This window comes from Triturus cristatus, chromosome 12, assembly GCF_964204655.1.
Source record: "Triturus cristatus chromosome 12, aTriCri1.1, whole genome shotgun sequence".
In the NCBI taxonomy this organism is placed as follows: Eukaryota; Metazoa; Chordata; class Amphibia; order Caudata; family Salamandridae; genus Triturus; species Triturus cristatus.
In genome coordinates this window covers 120,281,465-120,305,208 of record NC_140595.1, presented here as the reverse complement: position 1 = coordinate 120,305,208, position 23,744 = coordinate 120,281,465, and the positions used below count along the sequence as shown (strand labels likewise).

General features: G+C 42.4%; 1 protein-coding gene across 1 annotated transcript in view; it reads right to left on the bottom strand.

The window, feature by feature from the left end:
• Window positions 1–23,744, bottom strand: part of LOC146772832 (rho guanine nucleotide exchange factor 11-like) — a 322,904-nt gene that overhangs the window by 97,894 nt on the left and 201,266 nt on the right. Inside the window, exons 14-16 of the mRNA XM_085637035.1 lie at window positions 17,847–17,934; window positions 12,094–12,189; window positions 4,231–4,313 (exon numbers count right to left, since the gene is read on the bottom strand). Of these exons, the coding sequence (XP_085493161.1) occupies window positions 4,231–4,313; window positions 12,094–12,189; window positions 17,847–17,934 (267 nt within the window). The remainder of the gene's footprint in view (window positions 1–4,230; window positions 4,314–12,093; window positions 12,190–17,846; window positions 17,935–23,744) is intronic.

Here is a 23,744-nt window from a genome sequence, read left to right as displayed (position 1 = left end):
AACTTAGGGGAGACAACAGACATTTGGCTTACATGCAGCAGGCTATCCTTGAGGTCCTAGCCAAAACGTTAGCTAGAACATATGAGAAACAGGCACCCTCACCATCGAAAATGGTCTGGGACTTCTTGGAAACTCTTGATTTGCTGAGTCTCGACCCAGAGGGGGAGGATGCTCTTGGAGTGCCTATAAACAGAGAACAAGTCTTGGCAGCTATCAAGTGTCTGAAACCAGCAAACAGCCCTGGGGCCGATGGTCTTCCCTCTGAGTTTTACAAGATGTTTGCCTTGCAGCTAGTGGACCCTCTGCTGTAGGATTACGCTGAGTCCTGGAGGACATAGACCCTTCCGGCTACCTGAGGGAGGCGTTGGCAGTTATGATCCCGAAACCAGACGGAGACCCCGAATTACCTGATTCATACAGACCGATCTCACTTCTAAATCTTGATATGAAAATACTTAGTGGAATCCTAGCAGCAAGTCTGTATCCCCACATGCCTCACACGACCCATACTGACCAGGCTGGGTTTATTCAGAAACAAAGCACCACCCACAGCTTACGACACCTGGCATATGTTTGGCATGCCCCATGCTTACTGAAGGATGACTATGCAATGGCGATCCTTGATATATAACAGGCGCTCGATTCAATCAATTGGTCATATATGTGGTTGGTCCTACTGAGATTCGGAGTGGGCCTGGATTTTCATAGATGGGTGCAGCTGTTGTACACTGCCCCGGTCGCCCGGGTAAGGTTGGGAGATTGATCTCTGAGGCATTTCGGTTGCAACGGGGCATGCAACAGGGGTGCCCCTTGTCCCCACTTGTCTTCGCACCCACCATGGAGCCTTTTGCTGCCACACTGCGGAGACGGTTGGCGTAGTGGGGGGTGAATCTCGGGGTGACAAACCATGTAGTATCTTTATATGCGGACAACACTGCTGTGTTCGCCCAAGAAACCAGAGCAGTTGGTACCTGTCATTATTAAAATTCTTCAGGATTTTGAGACCTTTTCAGGGCTCCATATAAACCTGAGGAAATCTAAACTGATCCACATGGGGAAAATGGCAATGAGGCCAAAGAAGGAGTTGCCCGAGGTGGGTCTATCCTGGGCTACTGAAGGGACTAGGTATTTAGGAATCAAACTAGCACACACAGCCTCATCATACATGAAACTCAATATAGGAAGATTCTTGGAGGGGCTACAAAGCTCTATACATTTCTGGAGGTACCTACACCTATCCCTAATGGGAAAGATTGCAATCGCAAAGATGATCGTCCTCCCCAGATGTCTTTATACAATGCAAAACTCCCTATACAAGATCCCTAGTTATTGCTTTCGAATACTGGAGGGGCTGATGGTGGACTTTCTGTTGGGACTGAAACGGAAACGGGTGCGACTGCGGACACGGCAGCGGGCGTGGGGCGCAGAAAGCCTGGAGATGCCTCGAGTGGAACTATATTATATGGTATCTCACTTACAGCATGTAGTCCACTGGTTGGACGATGAAGAGAATTAGGAAAAACAATTACTGCACGGGTACATGTGGGGAACAATCCTCCCTCCCTGGGCTCTTGATGCTTGGGGCTGGGGCTCTGGCAGATGTCCCACAGATTGTCCAACATGTTACCAGGATATGGGAAAGGGTGGTTTTTAAAGTAGTAAAATGTGCGCCTCAGGCCCCAAATATGCCATTATGGGTGGTGAAACCATTTTGAGAGGTAGCTGATTCCATGTCGGTGCGGAGATGGCCAGAGGGGTGGGGGTGCCACCAGATGGGAGACCTTTATGTTAGTGGGAGATTTATTACAAGGATGGAAGCGAAAGCAGCTTTTGGTTTAGGAATGGGCCAATTCTTACAATATGGGAAAATATCGAGAGTGGCGCGCAAACTCTGGCCATCATTCCCGGTGGAGCCCCCTTGGACCAACGTCTTGTAAACTATGCTTACTATGGCAGAGGGCCGTCGGTTAGTCTCACATCTATATCACTCGGACTGGGAGGATGACCCGGGGGAACCTCTTCCCATCCAGGACAAATGGGAGACCATAATTTGGGAGCCTCTAACTGCCCCTACCTGGAAGTAAATACATGAAGGAGTTACAGGTTAAAGCCGTAAATACTATTGCACGTTTTAAACTTATCCAATATAATTTCATACACCAAACAAATCTCACCCCACGGACTCAGAGCTGGATCTACTGGGAATATTCGAACGAATGTCCTAGACGTGGAGATATAGACGCAGAATTTATTCATATGGTATGGGCATGCCGGCAGCTGACAACATATTGGGTGACTGTCCTGACCCGATGGAGGGCGGCCACAAGGTGGGTAGTATCCCTAGAAATAACGACAGTGTTGCTGGGGCTGGTTCCAGCACACACAAAAAGGAAGCCGAGTAGGAAATTCCAGGTCTTGTCCTGGCGTAAAGATGAATTGCGATAGCTTGACGATGCATCTCGCCTCCGACTATAGAGGCATGGCTAAGGGACATGAGCGAAGAGGCAGCTGCAGAAGCAGTCCACATGAAACTAATCCGGAAGGACGAAAAATGGAGGATGACCTTTGAGCATGGGCAACAATGTCGAAGGATTTACAAAGCCCCCCAGATTCAAGAGAAACAGGACCTTAGTACTGGGACCAGAGGGTTGAGTCCCTGCCAAAAATAGATCAGGGAAAATAAAATCAGGAAAGACCTACTGGGATCCTCCTTGATTATGAAGAGAGGCTAGGCATAAGTTACAATTTATAATTAACAACCACAATATGGAAATGGGAGGAGGGTGTGACTGTTAGGGAGTTAACAGTTAATGATTGACAAACAACATGGAAGGCGAGCATGGATGTAAATGTTACTGTGTGCTATATTTGGCGAAGGTCTGCTTTTGGGACACAAGGGAAGGTTGAGGGGATGCTGATGGATCCTAATATGTACATGTATGTTCTTATGATTGAAATGTTAATAAAATTAAAGGAAAAAAAGAGTTAAAAATGCGAAAAGGCCTCTGAGGAAGACCTTGTGGAAGAGGAAGTGCTTTGACTGAATCAGAGCATACTAGGACCAGGTGTTCTGAAGTAAAGTCAGGGGTGACCTTGGTCAGTTCGAAGTGGATTCAGCTCGAAGTCGGACACTTGAATCAGCAGTTGATGCACTGCCACCACTGGTGATGTTGGGCCAATGTCAGTGGAGAAGGAACCAGCATAGATTTTGGAGCTGGAATGGAAGTCTGCGCCAGAGGTGGTGCAGAACCCAGGATGGGTTTGAGGGTCACAGATGGCACAGATAATGGATCTGCCAGTGGTAACTTAACTGGATGCCCTGTGGGCCCTTGGAGCCCAAAGGTGTGCCAGAGGGAGCCAGCAGAGTGCCGAAAATATGCAGCATGGCCTCCTTAAAGGCCTCAACCTTCTGCGGTGTTGCAGATGGCTCGAGAAAATAGGGAGGCACAACTGAACCAGTTGAGGAATCTACTCCACGATCGGCATCTGGAGCAAGATTGATTGGCACCTTAACACCACCTGACTTCCCTTGGGACAGAGAGTGGCTGGCTGTTGTTGAGTCCCACTTTAACTTCTTATGCTTCTTCTTAGAATTAGATTTGGATTTACCAGATGACCTCGCACACGAATTGGATCGGTCACAGGAGTGGCCTTGAAAGCAGGAATGAGTCTGTGCCCTCGACTTGGAGCAGGAGCGGAACTTACATGTAGTCTATCACTTATTTTGGTGTTTGGTAGCAAACAGTTTTCATTTCACGATCCTGAATTGCCTTCGGGTGAATGAAATAAAAATGTTCGCATGACTTGGAGTCTTACACTAAGCCCAAACACCAGAGGCACACCTTGTGCGGGTCCACCATCAACACCTGTTTCTGACAGTCATGGCATAGTTTGAACCCTTTAGTCCTTGCTGGGGGACACCATTCCCTTAGATACATGAAAGGAGTTTTGAAAGAATTTGTGAACCAAAGAAAAGAGAGCAGAGCTCTAGATCCACAATTCAAGGCATTGAAAGAAAGAACAGACATTGTCACATGGGGTGGCATCTATATGTGGCTCCACTCCATCACTTACTGCATGGGACAAGATCAAAACAGCTTCATTTACCAGCACACCGGAGCATTGCTATGGCCTGGTGCCTGCCGAATAGTCTAATGGTGAGGAATATGCGGTTAGAAGTATCCATCAGAATTAATGTGCTTTAAAGATTTTCCATGCAACAGAACTCACCTAGAGGGACTTCTTCCATCTCTGCTGAAAACTGCACTGTTTCAGAGAGAATGGGTGGGACGTCAGAATTCTTTATCGCCACACTACGATGAGAGAAATATAATCAATGTTAATGAGATTAAAACACGCTTCCTTGTCTAGTGAAGCCCTTAAACAAAAATAGGCACAGGTAAAATTTTATATATTAAAGAGTTTGGTACAAGTTGTGAACTGAAGCCTAGGATCCACAAATACAAATCAATAGAAGGGATCTCTTGACAAGGAGGTCATAATCTGTCACAGGGCACACCGACGCTACTCAAAATTACAATTGCTACTTTTTCCTTTTTTCCACAATTACACAATAAATAATCCAACCAACTTGCAATAAGGAATATTCTACTTACTTTTTTATCATAAGTATCTGTTCGTACCATGTAGTGCTGTAGATTAACATGCTTAGCATTATCCTGCAGTCTAGTTTTGAACTTGGCTCCTTTTTGCAAGTAGAATATTGTCTGGGCAGAGCAGGGAAATTCCTCCAAGCTGTAATGCAGCAGTTTTGAAAACATTTGACCATCCATCTAGCTATGCCAGCTTTTGAAAGAGCCTGGCCTTTATGTGGCAGGGTAAAAGCAACATAAAGTTGTTGAGTTTTGCAAAAGAGCTCAGTTCTATCAATGTAATACATGAGAGCACACTTGACAGCAGGGGTGTGAAGGGCCCTCTCTGCCACAGAGTATGACTGTGGGGAGAAGCATGGGAGCTCAATGGTTTGAATGAGTTGGAATGGAGGAACCACTTTCAAAGGGAATTTAGGGTTGGTTCTAAGCCAATCCTGTCTTTCTGAACCAGAAAGAAAGGCTCTTCCAGGGTCTTAAATTGGCTAACATGCCTTAACAATGTGATATCAGCAAGGAAAGCTACTTTTCAGTAAAGGAATTGTAATGGGCACAAATGTAGAGGTTCAAAAGAAAAGCTCATGATTCTGTTAATGTTCCGCACACGGTCAGGAGGTACCCTGGGTGGAATAACTGTTTGAGTCCTTCCATGAAACCTTGATGACAGAGATTCTGAATAACAACAAGTGTTTCATATTCTTCATATAACTTTCAATGGCATCCAAGTGAAGACGTATGCAAGTAAATGCAAGGGTCGATTGCTGTAGATGACGGAGTTAGCAGAGAATATATTGAACTGCAGGTTTAAGCAGATCTATTTGCTTGGGAATGCAGTTGCCAAAAAATATTTTCCACTTCCAAATGACAAAATTGGTGGTAATGGACGATGTGAATGTTTTCCAGGCTGTAATTTTGGATATGGATGGGTACTATACACCAACGATTTTGCATTGGAATTACCAGGTACAAGTTCCTTCAACAGAAACAAGGAAAAATAACTAAGCGGAAGAGTACATCGCAGAGGTAAAGAAATTACCTTTAGACTGCAAATTTGGTGTATTACAAGACAATTTCATACGGGACCTGTTGGTGATGCACGCCAAGAATCTAGCCATTCAGGAGCATTTACGGGTCAGTGGTGATTTGGCGTTAAATGATGTGTTGGCAATTGTTTTAAAAACTGAGATGTCGAGTAGGTGTGCTAGGGTGTTAAAACAGAATGCAAAAGATGATGACACTGTTCGAAATTGAGCATCTAAGTACAGTGTAAAAGATTCCAAATCCAAAGATCAAACCAGATGTTAACATTGTGACAGTAAAGAACATTTGGTATTTACCAAAAATTGGCCTGCTGCCATGCAAAAGTGTAGCAGTTGTGGCATTGTAGGGCATTTTGTAAAAGTGTGCAGGAGAAGGAAAGACTATCACGTGTGTGAGTGAGCCAGTAAGTAAGGAAGATAAGAAAACTTCAGAAGGTGACAACGAGCACTGTCACAATGTAGCTAGTTTGTGTAGAAGCCTTGTTTTGAATGTTGATGGTAAATCTCACAGACCTAAATTTGAGTGCTGGATGACTGTTGTTGATGTATCCTTAAAGATTTATGCAGATTCTGGGTCCCCATAAACTATCATCAACGAGGAGCTGCGGAGAGAAAGAATTGTCAAACAAAGTTGGAGGGGTCCTCAGGGTTAAAGTGGATAACGTATTGACATGGTTGGGTTTAGGTGGTTTAATTTGAGATTCAAGAATAGGCTGACTCGGGCGGATTGCATGTTGCTATGAAAGGGCCCCCTTGTGTTTGGTTAGTTTGACCATGGAAATTTGCACATTGTGCTTGATCCCAGTAGCAAAGAGCAAGTAATGGTGGTTGATAAAGGAGTGCATATGGGCAATGATATGCTCAAAAGATTTCCAAAGGTTTTTAGTGGTAGGTTGGGGAATTTGAAAGGATTTGAGTACATAATTATTTTGAAGGATGATGCTAGACCTAATGTCCACAAGGTAAGGAACATTCCTTTCATGGTTAGGGATGAAGTCTCTGAAGAGCTGGAGAAGAAGTTTTCTTTGGGGTTATTGAACCAATAGAAGACTCTGATTGGGTTTCCCCCATTAGTGTTGGCTAGACGAAGCAATGGCAACATGTGCTGTGTGTTGACTTATGCCATTTGAACAACATCATAATTGTTGGCGAATTTCTGTTGCCAAGAATTAATGTGCTGGTAACTTTTGTCAGAATTGGCAAGTGGTTATTCACCATTGACCTATTGTCATCACACCACCAAATTTCTTTAGCTCAGGATACCCAGAAACATACATCTTTTGTCACCCCTGATGGGTGTTTCCAATTTAAGCTCACACCATTTCACCTAGAGTCGGCGGCTGCAGTCTTTCAGTGGTTTAAGTTTTAAATTTTTGGGAAAGAAAAGATGTAAAGGTATTCCAAGACAATATTTTCATTTTTGGTCCAAATGGGGACGAACACGATAAGGGGTTGATGAAGGTGTTAAATATTTTGGAATCCAAGGGTTTAACAGTAGAATTTTCAAAGTGCACGATAGTGGCATGCCTGCTGTCAGAGAAGAATGGAGTAAAACATAAAAGAAGGATAACGTTTTACAAGCAGTTATGACTTACTTGATTGACGGTTGGCCAAGGAAAGAGGGTATAGATCAATCTATGAAATCATTCCAGGAGGTAAGGACTGACTTGACTGTTGGAAGTGGCACAATTCTGAGAGAACAAAAAGTAACTCCACTACAAGATTTGCGAAGAATGGTTATCAGTTCGGAGCAAGAGGAGCATTCTAGAATTACTGGAACCAAGTCTATTGCGATGAAGATGTTTTGGTGGTCAGGTATGGATCTTGAGGTGGAAAGATATGTAAGAGAGGGCCCCAATTGTGTTTTGGCTGATAAATCTTTACAGACTTTAACACCAACTATGAGTAAATGTTTGATTCCAGTTGACATTGTAGGACCCTTTGGGAAACCTCAGAAGTATGTGTTGGTTTTTATTGACTTCTTTTGGCAATGGCGTACCGTGAAGGTGGTGGAAAAGGCAACTATGGATACAGTTTGTGAATTCCTTGAACAGATTTATACATTGGAAGGCATTCCTGCCATCATTTTGAGCGACAATGGAATGAAATGTGTCTCCAATAAAACTAAGCTTTATCTTGAAAGCAGTGGTGTGAACCATGAGACCACTGCACTAAACAATCCCAGTGGCAAAAGGTATGGTTGGCAGATTTAACCGTGTGATCAAATGTATCATACAGTTATGTAGGGCAAGTAATGAGGACTGGGTTACTCAACTGGGTAAAATGGTTTGGGCTTACAAGAGTTACTAATAATCGATCAAGTGGAGTATCTCTGTTTATGATGAGGGGTAGGAATCCTGGGACCAAGTTTACACCTGGTTATTTCATATCTGTGTGGAATAGTAGTCAGTTAAAGGAGTGTGGGGAAAAGTAAGAGAGAGTCATTATAAAGGTAAGTTGTATTATGATACTAAGAGAGGTTCAAAATGGGTGAAGGTCAAAGTGGGTGACTGGGTTCGGATTAAGAAACTGGGTTTAGTAGCTCAAGGGAATTGTCGATTTTATGAACTGGAGGAACTTTTTGAAGTTTTGTGTAATTCAGTGAGGTTGATTAACGGTAAAGTATGGAATCTTAATTGAGTGGCTGTGGATCCAAATGAGATATGGAAGCAAGTTCATGGGGAGTCACATAAGTTTGAAGCTGACTTTTTGGAGGATTTTGAGATGATGGAAAGATGGTCAGCAATGGAAGGGAACACAAGGTACCTGTACATTCAGATATTCTGGAGGAGAGCAGTGAGGCTGTGATGATTGAAGACAGGGAAGTGGCGTTGGAAGAAGCTAATGTGGGAGTGGTGAGTAGTCTGGAGTCACTTCTAGGACTGCTAATGGGAAAATTCATGTACATCATGCTGGACAAGACATTGACAAAAGAATTAGGAAATTGTCAAAATGTTTAGAGGATTATGAGTATGGTAATGTAGAATGCATTTTGTGGTTTATTTGAGTTTTTCTCATTTTGTATTTAGGCCATAGGGTTATTATCTTTGATGTCTGTGTTTTTGTTTCCAACTTTAAGTTAATCAGTTTTGATGGGTTTTTTGTCAATATTTTTGTTTTTTGTAATAAAGAGGGGGATGTGTTGTGGGCTTGTTGGTAAGGTCATCCATGTGTGGAACCTACAATGTAGTCAGGGTTTTGTGATTATGCACAGAACACTGGAGAGGCGACGGTTGGGAAACGGTGGGAAGGAATGTTGGTGATGTTGGCTACTGCAATCTATACTTCAGGCTGCTCACAAAATAAAGTAATTCACTTCTCCAAGGTGTGGATCTTCCTTTCAACAATACCTCCCACCACAGCAAAGGAGCCAAGAAGCATCTTGGTAATCTATGTATAGCCCATCATCAGTCTAGTGAGAAGGAAAACAACAGTCTGCCTCATCGTCTCTAGCATGTGGAACATCTTGAGGGTTCTCTATGCCATCTGTGTTTGGCCACATAATGTCTCAAGTCTCAGAAAATACTGATGATGAGACTAATACACTTCCGAAGATGGTCTTCTAGCATAACTGGCTATGCCCTTGTAATCTCATAAAGAGACATTGGCTATGATCTAGCTGAGCTCGGGTGGAGACCAGACATCAGGGTCACAGTTGGAGACAGAATTTGTGCCACTGAAGCTGGAGGTGGGGAAGGGGCAGGCACCGGCATTGCTGGAACCAGTATGGCCTCCATCAATGAAGTTAAGGTGTGGCTCAGCATTGGTGAGGGTACATACAGAGGTCTAATGGGTTCACAGTTGGTGCTGGAGCAGGAGCTACAAGCGGAAGTCCGACTTGGTTTCCTGCAGAAGCAGGGACCAAAGGTACTCCAGGAGAATCCAGAATTGATCATAGAAGCTGCAGCAGTGCCTCCTAAAAGGCCTCCACCTGCTGCGGAGATTAGGATTCACAGAGAAATTCAGAGCGCATTGGAGCATGTGAACCATGGTTGGAATCTGCCCTGAGGGGAGGCCAACCATCTGCACTTCTGTGTTTACAATGAGATTTGGAACATCCTTTCTCTTACACTTACCAGAGGATGGGGACCTGGACTTCTAGCAGTACAGTTTTTTGTGCTCTGTGACATACAATTTTGTCATCTGATCCCTAAAGGCCTTTGGACGCATAAGAGAGCATTTGTTCAATGACTCTGAATCATGCCTACATCCACGATACCACAAACAGATGTCATGCGGGTCTGTGCCATATGTTTGCTTTCTGTAGGTGTGGCACCGACTGAAACCTCTAGCCTGAGATCCCTAGCAAAACATCTTCAAAAAAAGAGTTTTTAAAGTAGGTAAGACGCTGACGAAGTTCAGAAGTGGAGTTCCAGATCACCATCGAAGAATGAGGAAAATAAGGATCTGACGCTAATGTGCAACACTTGCACACATATATGGCTTCCTGCTAACATTTGCAAAGGAGCAACAAAGTTAATGCAAAGTCTGATGGCACCGCCTATCAATGCGTAGGAGCAATTGCTAATAACGTTTCTGGATTTTGTCTGATAATTGCAGGAATTCAAAAGGCAAGGCATCTGCAGTTACAATCATCTATCAGAATCTAGAGAATGTCAAAATGAATTTGAGTAAGGAGCAATGCGCACCTCATCACCTCAAATTACTCAAACAGAGAGGCAGATTCAAGTTCCTAAGTTTTAGAATACCCCAAAATCTGAGAACTGAATCAAACCACATGGGGTTTCGAAAACATCTGAAAACCTTTCATACCAGCTTTTGTAGTAAACCGGTCACAGCTAAAGAAAATTGGCACAGTTATAGCTCACTTATCTGACAAAAACTACCCTAAAAGATGACGTTGTCTTGAAGACTTTTAACACTTTAAAGCAACTGACAGAAGACATTGAACACTTAATAAAATTCCCAAATAAATAAATATAGTGGCTAAAATAGATGCCCAAGGCTAGCAATTAACGCATCTTAGGAGAGATAGGAGAGTTTCAAAGTTGCCTGATAATCTACTGTCTTCTCACCTTCTACCTTTTAGACTCTCCAATATGTCCATTACGGAGCAGTGGCTTCTGGTTCATAAACTGTGATTTCAGTGAAAGTCATAGACAGTTGCGTGGGTTTGGAAACCCCGTGGGCTCCTCTTTCAAAGGTGGGCCACCCAGGCATGTGAAAGCTTTAGCAATGAAGCAAAAGCAAGACACACACAGAATAGACTTCCATGAAATTACAAATCACAATCACTATAGTGGTGGCTAGGCGTACATTGATGTCAATAACACTAACAGCCTTATTGCGAGTATGGAGGTCCATAGGACCGCCGTACTCACTGTGGTGGTCCCACCCCCTGCACACTGCGGGCCCGCAGTGTGTGGTCGGAGCGCTACAGGAGCAATGTGTCCGCCGGGGAATCCAGGATCCCGCGCTGTTGTGCAGCTGTCAGGAGCAGGAATATCCTGGGAGTGCCGCTGCAGCACCACCAAGCATATTCTGAGTTGATTGTCAAGTACCTTTTTCAAGGTGGGGAGCCTGTCATGGAGAGGGGGGCAGAGAGGCAACAAAGGGGGCCCTAACAGAGCCCTCTTGCTGCCTCTGGGCGTGAATGCAGGTGGGCACATGTTGCCCACCTGGAATTGCATCCCTGTCCCTGCAGAGTGTGGCATGCATGCCACACCATGCAGGAACATACTGCAGGCGCTGTCAAGGCAGCGGGCAGCATGTTAGGCTCTCGCATGATCATCATAACAGCTCACCGCCGGGAGACCACCCCAGCACTGGCTGCCCACCATTGAATGTAATCGTAATCCGGCGGGCAAGCACACCACAGCTTTGGCAGTCCTCCTGTGGGTGGCACTGCAGGGGGCCGCCAAACCCATAATAAGGCCCTAAATGATAGAAAGACCAGCAATGTGATCATGTCGGGATTTTGTTTTTCCAGCTAAGAAGTGCAGGCAGAAAGCACTACCCAGTGTAAGAGAGACAGCGATACCTCTAAAATAGCATCATTGTGCAATTACATTTTTGCTTATTTTTCTAGGGCACTGGTTGAAGTAACTAAACAATGTGAGTAAGTGCACATGATCCATAAAGCATTGTTCAATCTAGAACTTATTTAACCGGCTAACTGAACATTATTCTGTGTTCTCCGGTCTACGAATTTGCCCATTTGTGAAGTCTTGTCATTCCCTTATCGTATAAATAAGTTAATATTGTGCTGCAGAATGAATCAGGGCTCCTTAAAATTCTAACTACAACGTGAATGCATAATAGAATCAAAACTCCAAATAACCATTTGCCACTCATGGCTATAAGTGTGCTTGTGTTGGACATTTTGTTAGTCATTTCAACATACTGGCAATAGCCAACACTGCACAGAATTCAATTTCTGCCAAGTGATTGGCAAATCCAGGAAATAAGACTGTTCACTTCACCTGACAGGAGGAGGCGTGTGATTGACCGGCTCCTGCCCACAGCTACTGAAGTTCCTCGTTGCAACTTCCACTACGTTTTCAATTTGAGCTTTCCACCTTTAAACGAAGAAATAAGTTGAATAAAATGAGCATCAGTCAATGAAATTATCAAATTAAAACATCACTGTCTGATTGACAACCAGAAAATGAGGGAGTAGGGTTCTCTTGCAGAAAGTTATTATTTTGTTAAAAAGGATCAACAAGACTGGCAGTTCTGTTATGCAGCAAAGTAAGGTTTGAAGAGGAAATAAACTCAGCTTGCACCAAGATAAACTTTTTAACAGGTACATGTTCAACATGAAGGCCATTCAGAGCTGCTGTCTCGTTAGAAGTGACGCCTGGTTTAGTGAGTGACTAATTAAAGGATTAGACACACGTGATCAACACGTTCTTTCTTTTTTAACTCAATGTGGGAATTTGAATTTTTTTATTTTATTTTGATCTTCAGTAAAGTGCTGTCTAATACTCTAAAATATCCTCAACTTGCGTGGGTACACACTAAAATTCTCATGCAGGAGCCTACTGACTACAGGTTCAGTGATGTGGGTCCACTAGATAGTCAGACAAGGCCGTGTCATGCTTAGGGTGCTTCTCCATTATTATGCTACATGCATGGCATATCATTAATATATTTCATACATACATTTCCAGTCTCCACGTTTGTCCTGGATTCGACTTTTACCATTTTATTAATTTATACGTTTTATATAGCACTCCCAGACCCGTGGGTATCAAAGCGCTTTACAGACACAAAAGATAATAGCAAGGCGTATCATGATATAAAGATGCATAAAGATATAGGTATAACATTTTAAGACAGCATACATCAAAAGACCATTGAGAAGGTCGTCTTCCATGGAAACACCACTCAGCGATACCAGTAAAAACAGCCACCTGTATATATTCAGCATCCTCCAGTGTCAATCCTTCAAACTCACATCAAGTTGAGGTCACTGTGCGCCCGCCATTTGTAAAGTTATTCCCACCAGTAAATTGAACTAAAGGACGGAAACTACCTTCTCTGGCCACACCATCAGGAACAATATGATGGGGTGCAAGATCCCCGCGGCAAAGAACGACAAAAAGTGAGGCCTTCTCCTTCAATGCAGGAACACTCATTCACAACATTTATCTTTATCAGAGATTGAGCCCTCACTCCTTATTTGGATGGAATAAGAACCATATTTTCCTCCCAAAAACATCACTTTGTTTTACAGAACCCACTTCCACCAGGTCAGAGTTTGTACAAATGTTTGTATCTGTCTGTCCTACTATCGAAATTTCCAAGACAATTTATGTAACCAACCAAAGTTTGCTTCTGAATCCTTCATGTGTTATAAACATGCATGACTGCTCCTCCGCTAAAGGCTGACGCTGTGAAAAATAGCGGCAATAAAACAAATAATTATCAGTAAACATTTATTGTGTGCATACCAGAAGGCGGCCAACAATACACAAAGTCTGTCCAAAAATGCTTGAAAAGTCTGAAACATGAATTAAAAACTCTTAAATCCAGATTAATAGAACCACTAATTCTATCCTATATGCAAATGGTACTTTTTATTTGTTCCATTAAATTCATATTTGTATTAACAGTTAAGTAAGAGAGTGCAACATAAAATGGCCCTTTCACATTACTCCCTAAGTTGCAAAATCCAACGAAATTCAAGAGGAGTGACAAAAGCAAAACAAATTAGAGAAGAAATCACCTCATCCAGAAAAGAAGTAGCAACAAAAAACAATACATTTCAGGTACCTCTATTTGGAGAGCAATTGGACAGCTTTACTGATCAAGGGTGGATAACATGAGATTATGAAAATAAATATGTACTTAGCTGTAACAATAGTTTTGAAACTAGAATACTTTTGTAGATACAAATGCTGTGCATTATTCCGCCACAGAATTACTGGCTACATAATTGTCCTTATTTTTTGTCCCATCTTTGACGGTGGTAAGTACCATCCCTTTATGACGTTACATGTAAGCGTGCAATTCGCCAGTGCATATGCTTCTATCGCTCTTAGGCATACCTTAATCGAAGCATAAGCTAGATTTCATGAGGGTACTTGGACACAATGCAAAGTCTTGGCATTTTCTATTTTTGTTTGTAGGTAACTGGTCTATGTGTAGCGCCCCCCTATTCTGGTAAGATTCTTTGTACCTCTCCCTGATCTAGCTCCCACTCCTGCGAGATTCCTTCTGTCTGCCTAATCTGCTCCGCGTCTATGATTTTCTACCCCAGCATGTGTATCGCTGTCAGTGATATCTTTTTTTGGAGTGCCCATATTCAGATCTCCTGTGCTAGTTTGCATAGCACCATCATGGCAGGCCCTCCTGACACCCCCCGCCCCCAACCACCCACCCTCCCTTGTTTGTTCACGAAGAATATTGGTGTTGGGTTGTCTGTCTGGATCTTTACTATCTCTCTGATATGTTTGTGAAAGGCCTTCAAGTCAAAGAAGTCTGTTGTGAGTTGTAATATTTTTATGAGTTTTTCAGCTTTCTGTGGGTTCCTTTAGCCCCTGATCTGTTGATTCTCCTGCATGCACCCACCCAGTGTAGGTTGAGACTGTTGTGATGGTGACCTAGAGAAGTGGGTATTTTGAGTGGCCTGCCTCTTGTGATGTTTTCTGCTATCCATTACTATATTTACTTTTGCACAAGATCCTCCCAGTCCCCCACAGATTGTAACGATTGGCTCAGCAGCCTTTCTTGGAGGAGTGTCCCATGGGGTCTGGCAGGTGGGATTCATGTAATGCTTGAAGCCATCATTCTCAGCAATTTCAGGTTTTCACTCTCAGATGGTCTCTTCCTGCAGCGGCAAACCTGCTATGTCAATGCCTGCACTCTCTTTTGAACCAGGCATGCCTTTATCGCAACTGAATCTGCCCCAGCTATCCATTTTCTTCATAGGGAGTGGTGAAGACTTCTCATTGTTCACTTAGAAACTCAGTATGTCTACTACTTCCAATATTATTTTGTATACCATTCTGGAAGTCTTGCGAGTTTGCCTTTCACCATCCAATCCAATCGGTTGGGGTACGCTTGTATCTCCTGCTTTCTCAAGTGAGCTGCTACTTCTGTAAGACATTTTGTAAACACACTTGGTGCTTACTTTATTCCAAGGGTAAAACTTAGAATTAGTAATGTGAATTGTGTACCACAAACTTAAGGGATTTATTGTGCTTGAAGTTCATCAGGGTGTGCAAATATGTGTCCATTGAGGTCTACAGTTGCTATGTAATCCTCTTCTTTTAGCAATGGGATGGCTTTCTACAGTGAAGTTGTCTTGAAATTTTGTGTCTGGTGAATGTCTTCTGTAATCTCAGGTCTATGATGGTTCTCAATATTAAATTTTGTTTGGGGATGAGGAAGCAGAGAGAGTACAGTCATTAGTTTTGTTAGTCTGTTGGCACCTGCCCTACTGGTCCTTCTGTATGAGGTTGTGTATTTCCTGTTTTTAACAGTGTCATTTCCTCTCCTTTGCAAGCTCTCCTGTTTGGCTTGACATCTGATGTTATCATTCCTAACTCTAGGCAGTAACTGTGTTTTAAGACGTTCGCACCCATTTGTGATGCGTGATGTTCCTCAATTCCAGGAGCAAACCTCCCAGTCTACTCCCTAAATGTGTTTGATGCTGAGGGCTTCTCTTTGCGAGTCACTTGCTGTCTGTGGCTGATCCACTTATGGTCTGCCATCACCAAAGGCCGTGACTCAAAAGAAGTGACTCCACGCCAATGGGTATGGCCATGCAGTACTAGGTCTCTACACACTCACCCCTTGGGAGCACTGTGTTGGTTGTAGAATGGTCTGCAAATTCTCTCTTTCAATTGCTCTCCTGGAAGGAGGAGTACTCCTACTGTAAGACCACCTGAATTGTAGGGGCCCACTGCCTTTTCCATATGATTGTATTTTTGTATCTGCTGGAGAGAGTCATCAACTGCAGCTCCGTGCGGCTTTCCCCTGTAAAAGACATAATTATCAAAGAAATGTGGACTTCTTGTTTAAAGCTGGATACTATTAGTAAGGCACGTATTCTTAGTGTAGTGTCCATGCACATCGGTCTGCTGGTTGCTTTAGCAGCTTCAAGGGCTGACTTGAGGCTGGAATTTAAGATGGTCTTTCCTGCTTGTATTGCATTTGTATTGTTCTGGGACATGTTGCATCAGTTCTTTCTTTTCCTTCTACCGTTAATAACACTAGAATGTGTGGTGCGTCACTGTGTGGCTGCTGAATGCCTCATCTTTCTTCCTTCCATCTCAAACAGCTTATTTTCCTTCTCTGGGACTGGTCCTTTGGATGCTGGAGCATTAGCCCTTTTCCTCGCAGTGGAGTCTGCAAGCTCATTGCTTGTTGTCTAGTAAGTCTTTCTAGAGGGTTTATATTTCTTCTCTAGCCTTGTTCTTACTACTTCAGAGAAAGCTGACTTGTTAAATGCTTCTTTCCTCTGGTTCATGATTCAAGGTAGCAGGGGCAAAAACTCTTTCTTCAGATCTTTTTTCAGTGATAGCAGTATTTCTGGGAGGAAACACTCTAGGGCCTGTCTTTTTCTAGCTGTACTTTTAAGTGTCTACTCTCCTTTTAATGACAACATCGTACAGAAAAAAGTCATCCAGTTGGGCTGGCAGAGAATGGATGGAGACAGACCTGTACTCAGGAGAGTTGGTGTCTAAGTCCTTCCATATATCCTCATCCCCTTGGGATGCCACTAAGATGAGTTGGTCATATTACTCATCCTCATCATAAAACTCCAACCTGCTCTTCCGCTGTGGGTTCTGAAACACGCTAGGGGTTCTGTGTCTGCTTGGCTCCCCTCTTCTATCCTAATTAATGTTTCGAATAAATGGTTAGTCTGTGAGACCAAAGTGCAGGCTATGGCTGATGCTAATCTGCTGTAACCCTCATCATTGTTATGATATATCAAATTACTATGCATCAATGTACAATTCACCATTACAGTTAGCGTGAATCACTAACTGTATAATCAGTGTTGTGTGCTGAGGTATTTTAGGCACTTTAAGGCCTTCAAAGAATTTTGGTCTCCAGAAAACCCAGGTACTAATGTTAATACATATGGCAAAAACCAGCTTCAAAAGTAAAATATGTCACCATAGGATGCAAGAAGGATATACAAATAAAATTAAAGGAAAAGAACAGTCACAAAAAGGCCACAAAAATAAGACAAGTAGAATTTTCTTTTTAAAGTGATTGATGACCAGCGCTCCTAGAACAGACCAACTGGGTTACGTTAAAATTGTTGGCAAAGCTTTGTGAAGGATACATGCTAAGAACTATTTCTTTTCTCTCGAAAGCATTACAAATGTATTAAGTGATATAAGGGAACCACAGCAGAACCTCTGATGGTTATTCCTCAAACTGTTCAGACAAGATGTAAATACTGCGGAAATGACTGCTGGTAACATTAGAACTGGACCAGTCATTTCACATTATCCTTAGAAGAGTGGCATTGAGGACTCGACACAAGTTGTCTGGAGAAGCGCAACAGTCTCAGAGATCAGAACTTTTTTTAGACTTCTCCTTCTGGCTATCCCTGTACAAAACAGTTATATATGCAAGCTGTTCCAGCCTGTATGAGGATACACTGACTATATTCATCAGGGTACTTTATTTGGAGCCTCTACAAAATATGGCCCTTAGGAAGAGTCCTGTTGCTTCACTGTTCGCGTATTAAGGTGTCAGCTGAAATTCTTACCTGTTTCTCTCCAGTGAAGTGCGTGCCACAAGCTCATAGATCTGTGGTACATACTCGCATGTGGAAATGATGTAAAAGGCTTTCTCATCTGAAAAACAAATGAAGACTATACAGGAAACCACCATGGCAGAAACCGAAAGTTAATAGACACAACAATGACGGAATTCCTAATTATTTATATACCAACTTGCCACAAATAAAGACAATAGTTTACATAAGTACCAGTTATGAAATCTATGGAAAGTAACTTTTAAAGGTACCACTAATTTGAAAAACAAAATGAAGAAATAATATTGCATACTTGCTAAATCCTTTTCTCAGCAGATGGAAAAGTTAGCAAATTCCTACTTACAGTTAAATTTATATTTTTACAATGTTTCACTGTTCATAAAAGCACTGATGCCCTCCAGGGTGAAGTATCACATTTTATAGAGCAAATACCGAAAGGTTCTGAAACAACAGCCAAAAGGCAGCGGGGACCGAGGCAGTGAAATAAAAATGTGTTTTTTTTCCCCAATGAGAGTGATCAGATTTTATCCAACTGAGGCTCATTTACCAACTCGTTCATTTAATGCAATGACTCCTGTAACCAGCCTTTTCTTTACATCATTTTATTGTATGCAAGTACATGGAAAATGAAGAACACTGAGACATAAATACGGAAATCCGATCCACCCGTCTGAAAAAAGAGAATATCCTACAAATGCAAAGCCGTAGATGCAAGCACAGCAGGCAACGTATATGTCAGGGCTCACTTGATGGACATCATGCTTATACACCAGTCATGCATCCTCAACCGCTCCCGATCACACAATGCAAACAACCATATACATCGAAAGGAGCAGGCCAGAGTGCACTAAAATACTGCATAAACAATTCTCTTAATTCAAATATTTCTAACAGCTATGCCACAGAGTATGTCGACATTGTGGCTTCAGCAGTTTTTCTTCCTGAAAGCTGATGTGCAATATGTACTGTGTAAATTCTTCCAGGCATATAATGCACACTTTCAGAATCATACTAATTGAGACCTAATTACATTGTTATGGCCTCTTAGCAGGTAGCATTGTATGGCTCTGCAGTCTTTGTGCTACCCCAGGAGTGTCCGGGCTGCATATAGGTGCCACTCTTGCATGTTGGCGCCAGTTGCTTCACTCTTTTCCGCACCCTCAGATAGAACAATTATTGGTGACAGTACGCTGATCTCTAACTTAAAAAGTTCTACCTATGTTTCCTGTTCTGCCACTCCAGGAAGGATGAGGAAGACCCAGGTCAGGTCAACAGGGATTGGCTGTTGGCAAGTTGCCATGGTATCCAGCCTCATCTTTCGCATGAGGCAGAACAGGAAACTTAAGTAAGGCAGAGGCTCAACGAAAGCCCATTTAGCTTTCCAACAAAGTGAATTGGAATGAAGACACATGATAATCGACTTATGTGTCTACAAACACACAAAAAAACAACAGTTAGGGACCCATTGAATATTGATTTTGGTCCTGACAAAAGCCCAGACCCTTACGGCAACACAGGCTAAAACTTGTTGACAAACAATTTGTGATGTGAAGGACAATTTACACGTCCTTTGAACGTCATAACACCTCCTTTTAATCTTACCGCTGTATACTTCACCTTAGTTAAAAAATTGTTCTAAAACACAGGAGATAATTTTAGTAACAACACCACACGGATCCCACAAATATTTTCCCTAGGATGGAAGTACTCACCTAGGGAACTGAGTGCCTAGGTGTGAAACCCAATGACGACACCACCCAACAACACACCATAGTGGTGATAACTTCACACCACCAGTGGCTAAGATAGGTTGAGGGTTTGGGATAGTTCTGAATAATTTCAGACCACATGGAATCTACAGGGCTCGCTCTCCTTTGATTTGGATGCATTAAGTATAGCATGTAAAATTGTCACAGATGATTAGCCTACACAAACCGTGTCAGGAAAAGAAAAGCGATCTTCTACCTCAGTCTTAAAGAAAGTAATACAACCGTGTTAGACGACTGTTATTGGCTGAAACATGTTGATCTTAGATGGTGGAGTACATTTTATACTCTTTTTACATTTTTAACCATACCAAAGGTAGCTTGAAAAATAGCAAAGCACCAGAAGAATAGGAAAAACTTGCAGACAATTTTAACCTGAGATCACATTGTACCTTCAAATAAGAGATCACAAGTCAATAGCGTTGAGCCCATCCAAACACATTAGTGATATTGTGTGAGGACCGAAGTACGAAGCATGCCACCAGTAGTACTGGTGGGTGAGGGTTGATTTATAAAACCAACCAGGTATCCTCCACCCCATTCTAATGTAAAATAGGGACTAGAGAGGTTCAGTCACAAGAGCTCTCTCCAATGATATTGGTACCTAAAACATTGGAAGCTGAGTGACGCATAATTTTTTCTTCTGACTCCACATTTTTCTTTGATATGTGATCCATTCCATCATGGCCTGGGGGGTACGATGCCTATGCAAAGTCACACAATGCCACCAGCTAGCAGGCGGGGGCCCAATCAATCAGGAGTTAAAAAGCACAGCTAATCACCCAATAGGTTATCTGGACGCTTACAGCCTGAGGCTTATCCGAATAGCCAGGTCTTCAGGGCCATTTGGAATTTCGGAAGTGATGTGATGGTCCAGATGTGTTTGGGGAGGCTGTTCCAGGTCTTTGCTTTGATGTGGTAGAAGGAGCATCCTCCACTTCTGCTTTGGTAAATGCAGGGAGTATTGGCAAGTAAAAGAGAGGTGGAATGGTGTTGTCTCAATGGTTGGTGGAAGATGAGGAGGTGGCTAATTTAGGAGGGTCCTTGGATGTGTAGAGCCTTGTGTGCGTGGGTCAGCAGCAGTATCTATAACATTTTCTGAATCCAGTCCGAAAGTTGGGGATATTTTAAAGGTGAGGAATCTGTGGTGAGAAGTGTCATTCAGAAATGTGAGCATCGAACAGGAAGATAATATCACCAAACCATGAGACTTTGTAAGGACAAAACAACAGGCCAATCTCAAGGACCTAGAAGAATAGTACAGACGAAGAAAACTTTTGAGATACGATAGAGCGTAACCATGAAGAGATCTGTAGACTAAGCACTGGGTTTTGAATTGTTATCTCTCCTTGATTTCGAGTCACAGAAGTGCTAAAAGGGTGGGTGTAATATGGTATTCTGTTTTACCCAGAGTATGAGCCATGCAGCAAAAGTTTGGATTTTGTTATTTGTATAGGTCGTTGCAGTATCCAGGCAGGATAAGACCATAACTAGATAAGGCAATTCTTTTGGGTGAAAGTAGAAGAGCTAGTATTCTGTGCAGATGTTAAGAGGTGATGAACCACATCTTTGATGACAATATTTACTTGGTGAGAGATATTGAACAACACTTACTAATTAAGATACTTAGCAGTGGTATAGGTAGGGTTGCCTTGGGGTCCGGCCAAGATGGCAGTGATATAAAGATGTTTTTGGTCTGGATTTGCTACGATCAGCATGCTGCTTGCAGAAGATTTTTATTTCAGGTTGATTTGGGCCTGCATCACCTCTGCGTACATGTGGTTTCAGACACTATGGGGCCTATGCATCAACAATGCCATTTGCGATTCCTTATTAGCGAAAAATAAGGAATCGCTAATAAGGAATAGCAAAAGGCTATGCATGTAGGAATCGCTATTCAAATAGCGATTCCTAATATTCCTTATTACCGAATCGGTAATACCGAATCGGTAATAAGGAATACCTACCCATTCATTCCTATGGGCTTGGAGGCCCATAGGAATGACTGTAAAGCCATTCTGTATTAGCGATTCGGTATTACCGAATCGCTAATAGCGGGAGCACTTTCAAGGGTGCCAGGGTGTCAAAAGGACACCCTGTTGCACCCCTGAAAATGATATGTGCACATATGTTGCACACACACATGTTCTAAGGGCATGTGTGTGCGCAACATGTAACTTTGAAAAATGCACAAAAGTGCATTTTTCAAAGTTTTTGCAAATTACCATGCAGTTCATCTTCATGGTAATTTGCTCCCCCTATTAGCGAAATCGCTAATTTTTTAACTTTGATGCATTGCATTTAAGGAATCTCACTTTGGGATTCCTTAAATGCAATCGCTATTTAAGGAATCGGTATTTAAGGAATCCCTATTTAAAGAATCGCTATTTAAGGATTCCTTAAATAGCGATTTCTGCTTTTGGGTTGATGCATTGGGATTGGGTATTTTTTACTTAATACCGGGAGCTATTACCGAATCGGTATTTTACCGACTGGATTTTGGGTTGATGCATGAGGCTGTAAGAGCTTTAAGCACATGAGACATCATCAATGACAAGGCTCACATCGCTGGATCTCATTGTGTCTGGGTGTGCCACAGCCCCAATTTGCTGTTATAAAGATTTTTGCCACCAGAGTTTGCAGGCTCATTTACATCAGTAGATTTGCAGAACTCATTATATTAGGTCATTGTAACTGCCTTTGTATATTCACTTGGGATATCATTGATATTCTGGTCTGATAAAAAAAAAAAAAACAACCACAAGATTGATGAGGCTCGGAGAAGGTGCAGGTTCTTGTGGGACTCCAATAGATAAGCTGGTGGAATCAGAGAAGGTGGTGCAGTTTGACTTCATGAATCCAGTATTTTTCAAAACAACATCTACATAAGGCAAGTCACTTTCACATCAATTATACTCCATTAATATGTGACCACTGATTATCAAAAGTTTGCACCAGGTACAGCAGCATTAGGGCACATGCATGACAACTATTTCTGGTATTGAACAGTCCCTCTCTGAATATAAAGTGGGCAGATTCAGTACAGTGATGAGGGCAGACGTCAGAATGCAAGTCATTCAAGAAAATATTGTTCACAGGTCTCTACGCCCCTCTTCTGCATATAACGTAACTGTCCCTAAAGGTAGAAGATCCAAATGGGGTGGCAGAAGCTTTGCTACCTGTGCTTCCAAACTCTGGAACACTCTTCCCCCTGATCTTAACAAAATGACAGGACTGCTTCCTTTCAGGAAAGGCCTGAAAACATGGCTTTTTAATCAACAGGTCTTTCATTACCTCAAATCCTTTTTACTGCTTTTTTGGTTCTTCCTTCAGTGGGTCAGCACCTAGATGCCCCTGGGCATGAGTGCACTTTATAAATTCACATTCACAGTTGTCTGGTGACAATTACCTCTATGGGATAGACTGGAGACAACCTTAGGTTAAGTGTCTTTCTTATGATGGTATGTGTCATGTTTTAAGAGACTCCTCAAAGCAAGTGATGATTTGACAGTATTGGTAGTTATTAGTAGAGCAGTGAGGCCTATGGTTGCAGATTGTAATTTGTAGATTTCAGCAGACAAGCATCTTTCGTAAAAGATTATCTGATTCAGATTCTTTGGTGCCAATGTGGGTTTAAAGTCAACAAAATGGGTTGGAGAATAGCATTTGTACAAACATTTGAGAAACTATGGTGGCTCAAAGGATTTCAATTTCGTTTTTAAAGACATAAAACAGATTATGCAGAACTCTTTAATGGGTAGATGCAAGAGTAATTAGTCTATCATGACTCAAAGATCCTTATCAGCCTACACCAATTCTTTTGATGACGTTTTAGCCTCAGCAGTCCACATGTGGAAGCAGATCATCTTAGCATTGAGGATAACAACCTATGGCTCAACCCTGTGAGTAATGGCAAAGTTAGGAAAAAAAGGCGTACTGGGCACTACCTACAGTAATCCCCAAAAGTTAAAAATAGTTCAGGCATTTCATCAATAATTTGTATGCGTTTCTCATCAAAAGCACTTATTCACGAGGGTGGACTGGCTTAGAGAAGGTGATTGAGTGGTCCCTGGTTTTGTTTCTGTGCTGGATCTGCTCCTTGTTAACGGATAGAAGACAAGGT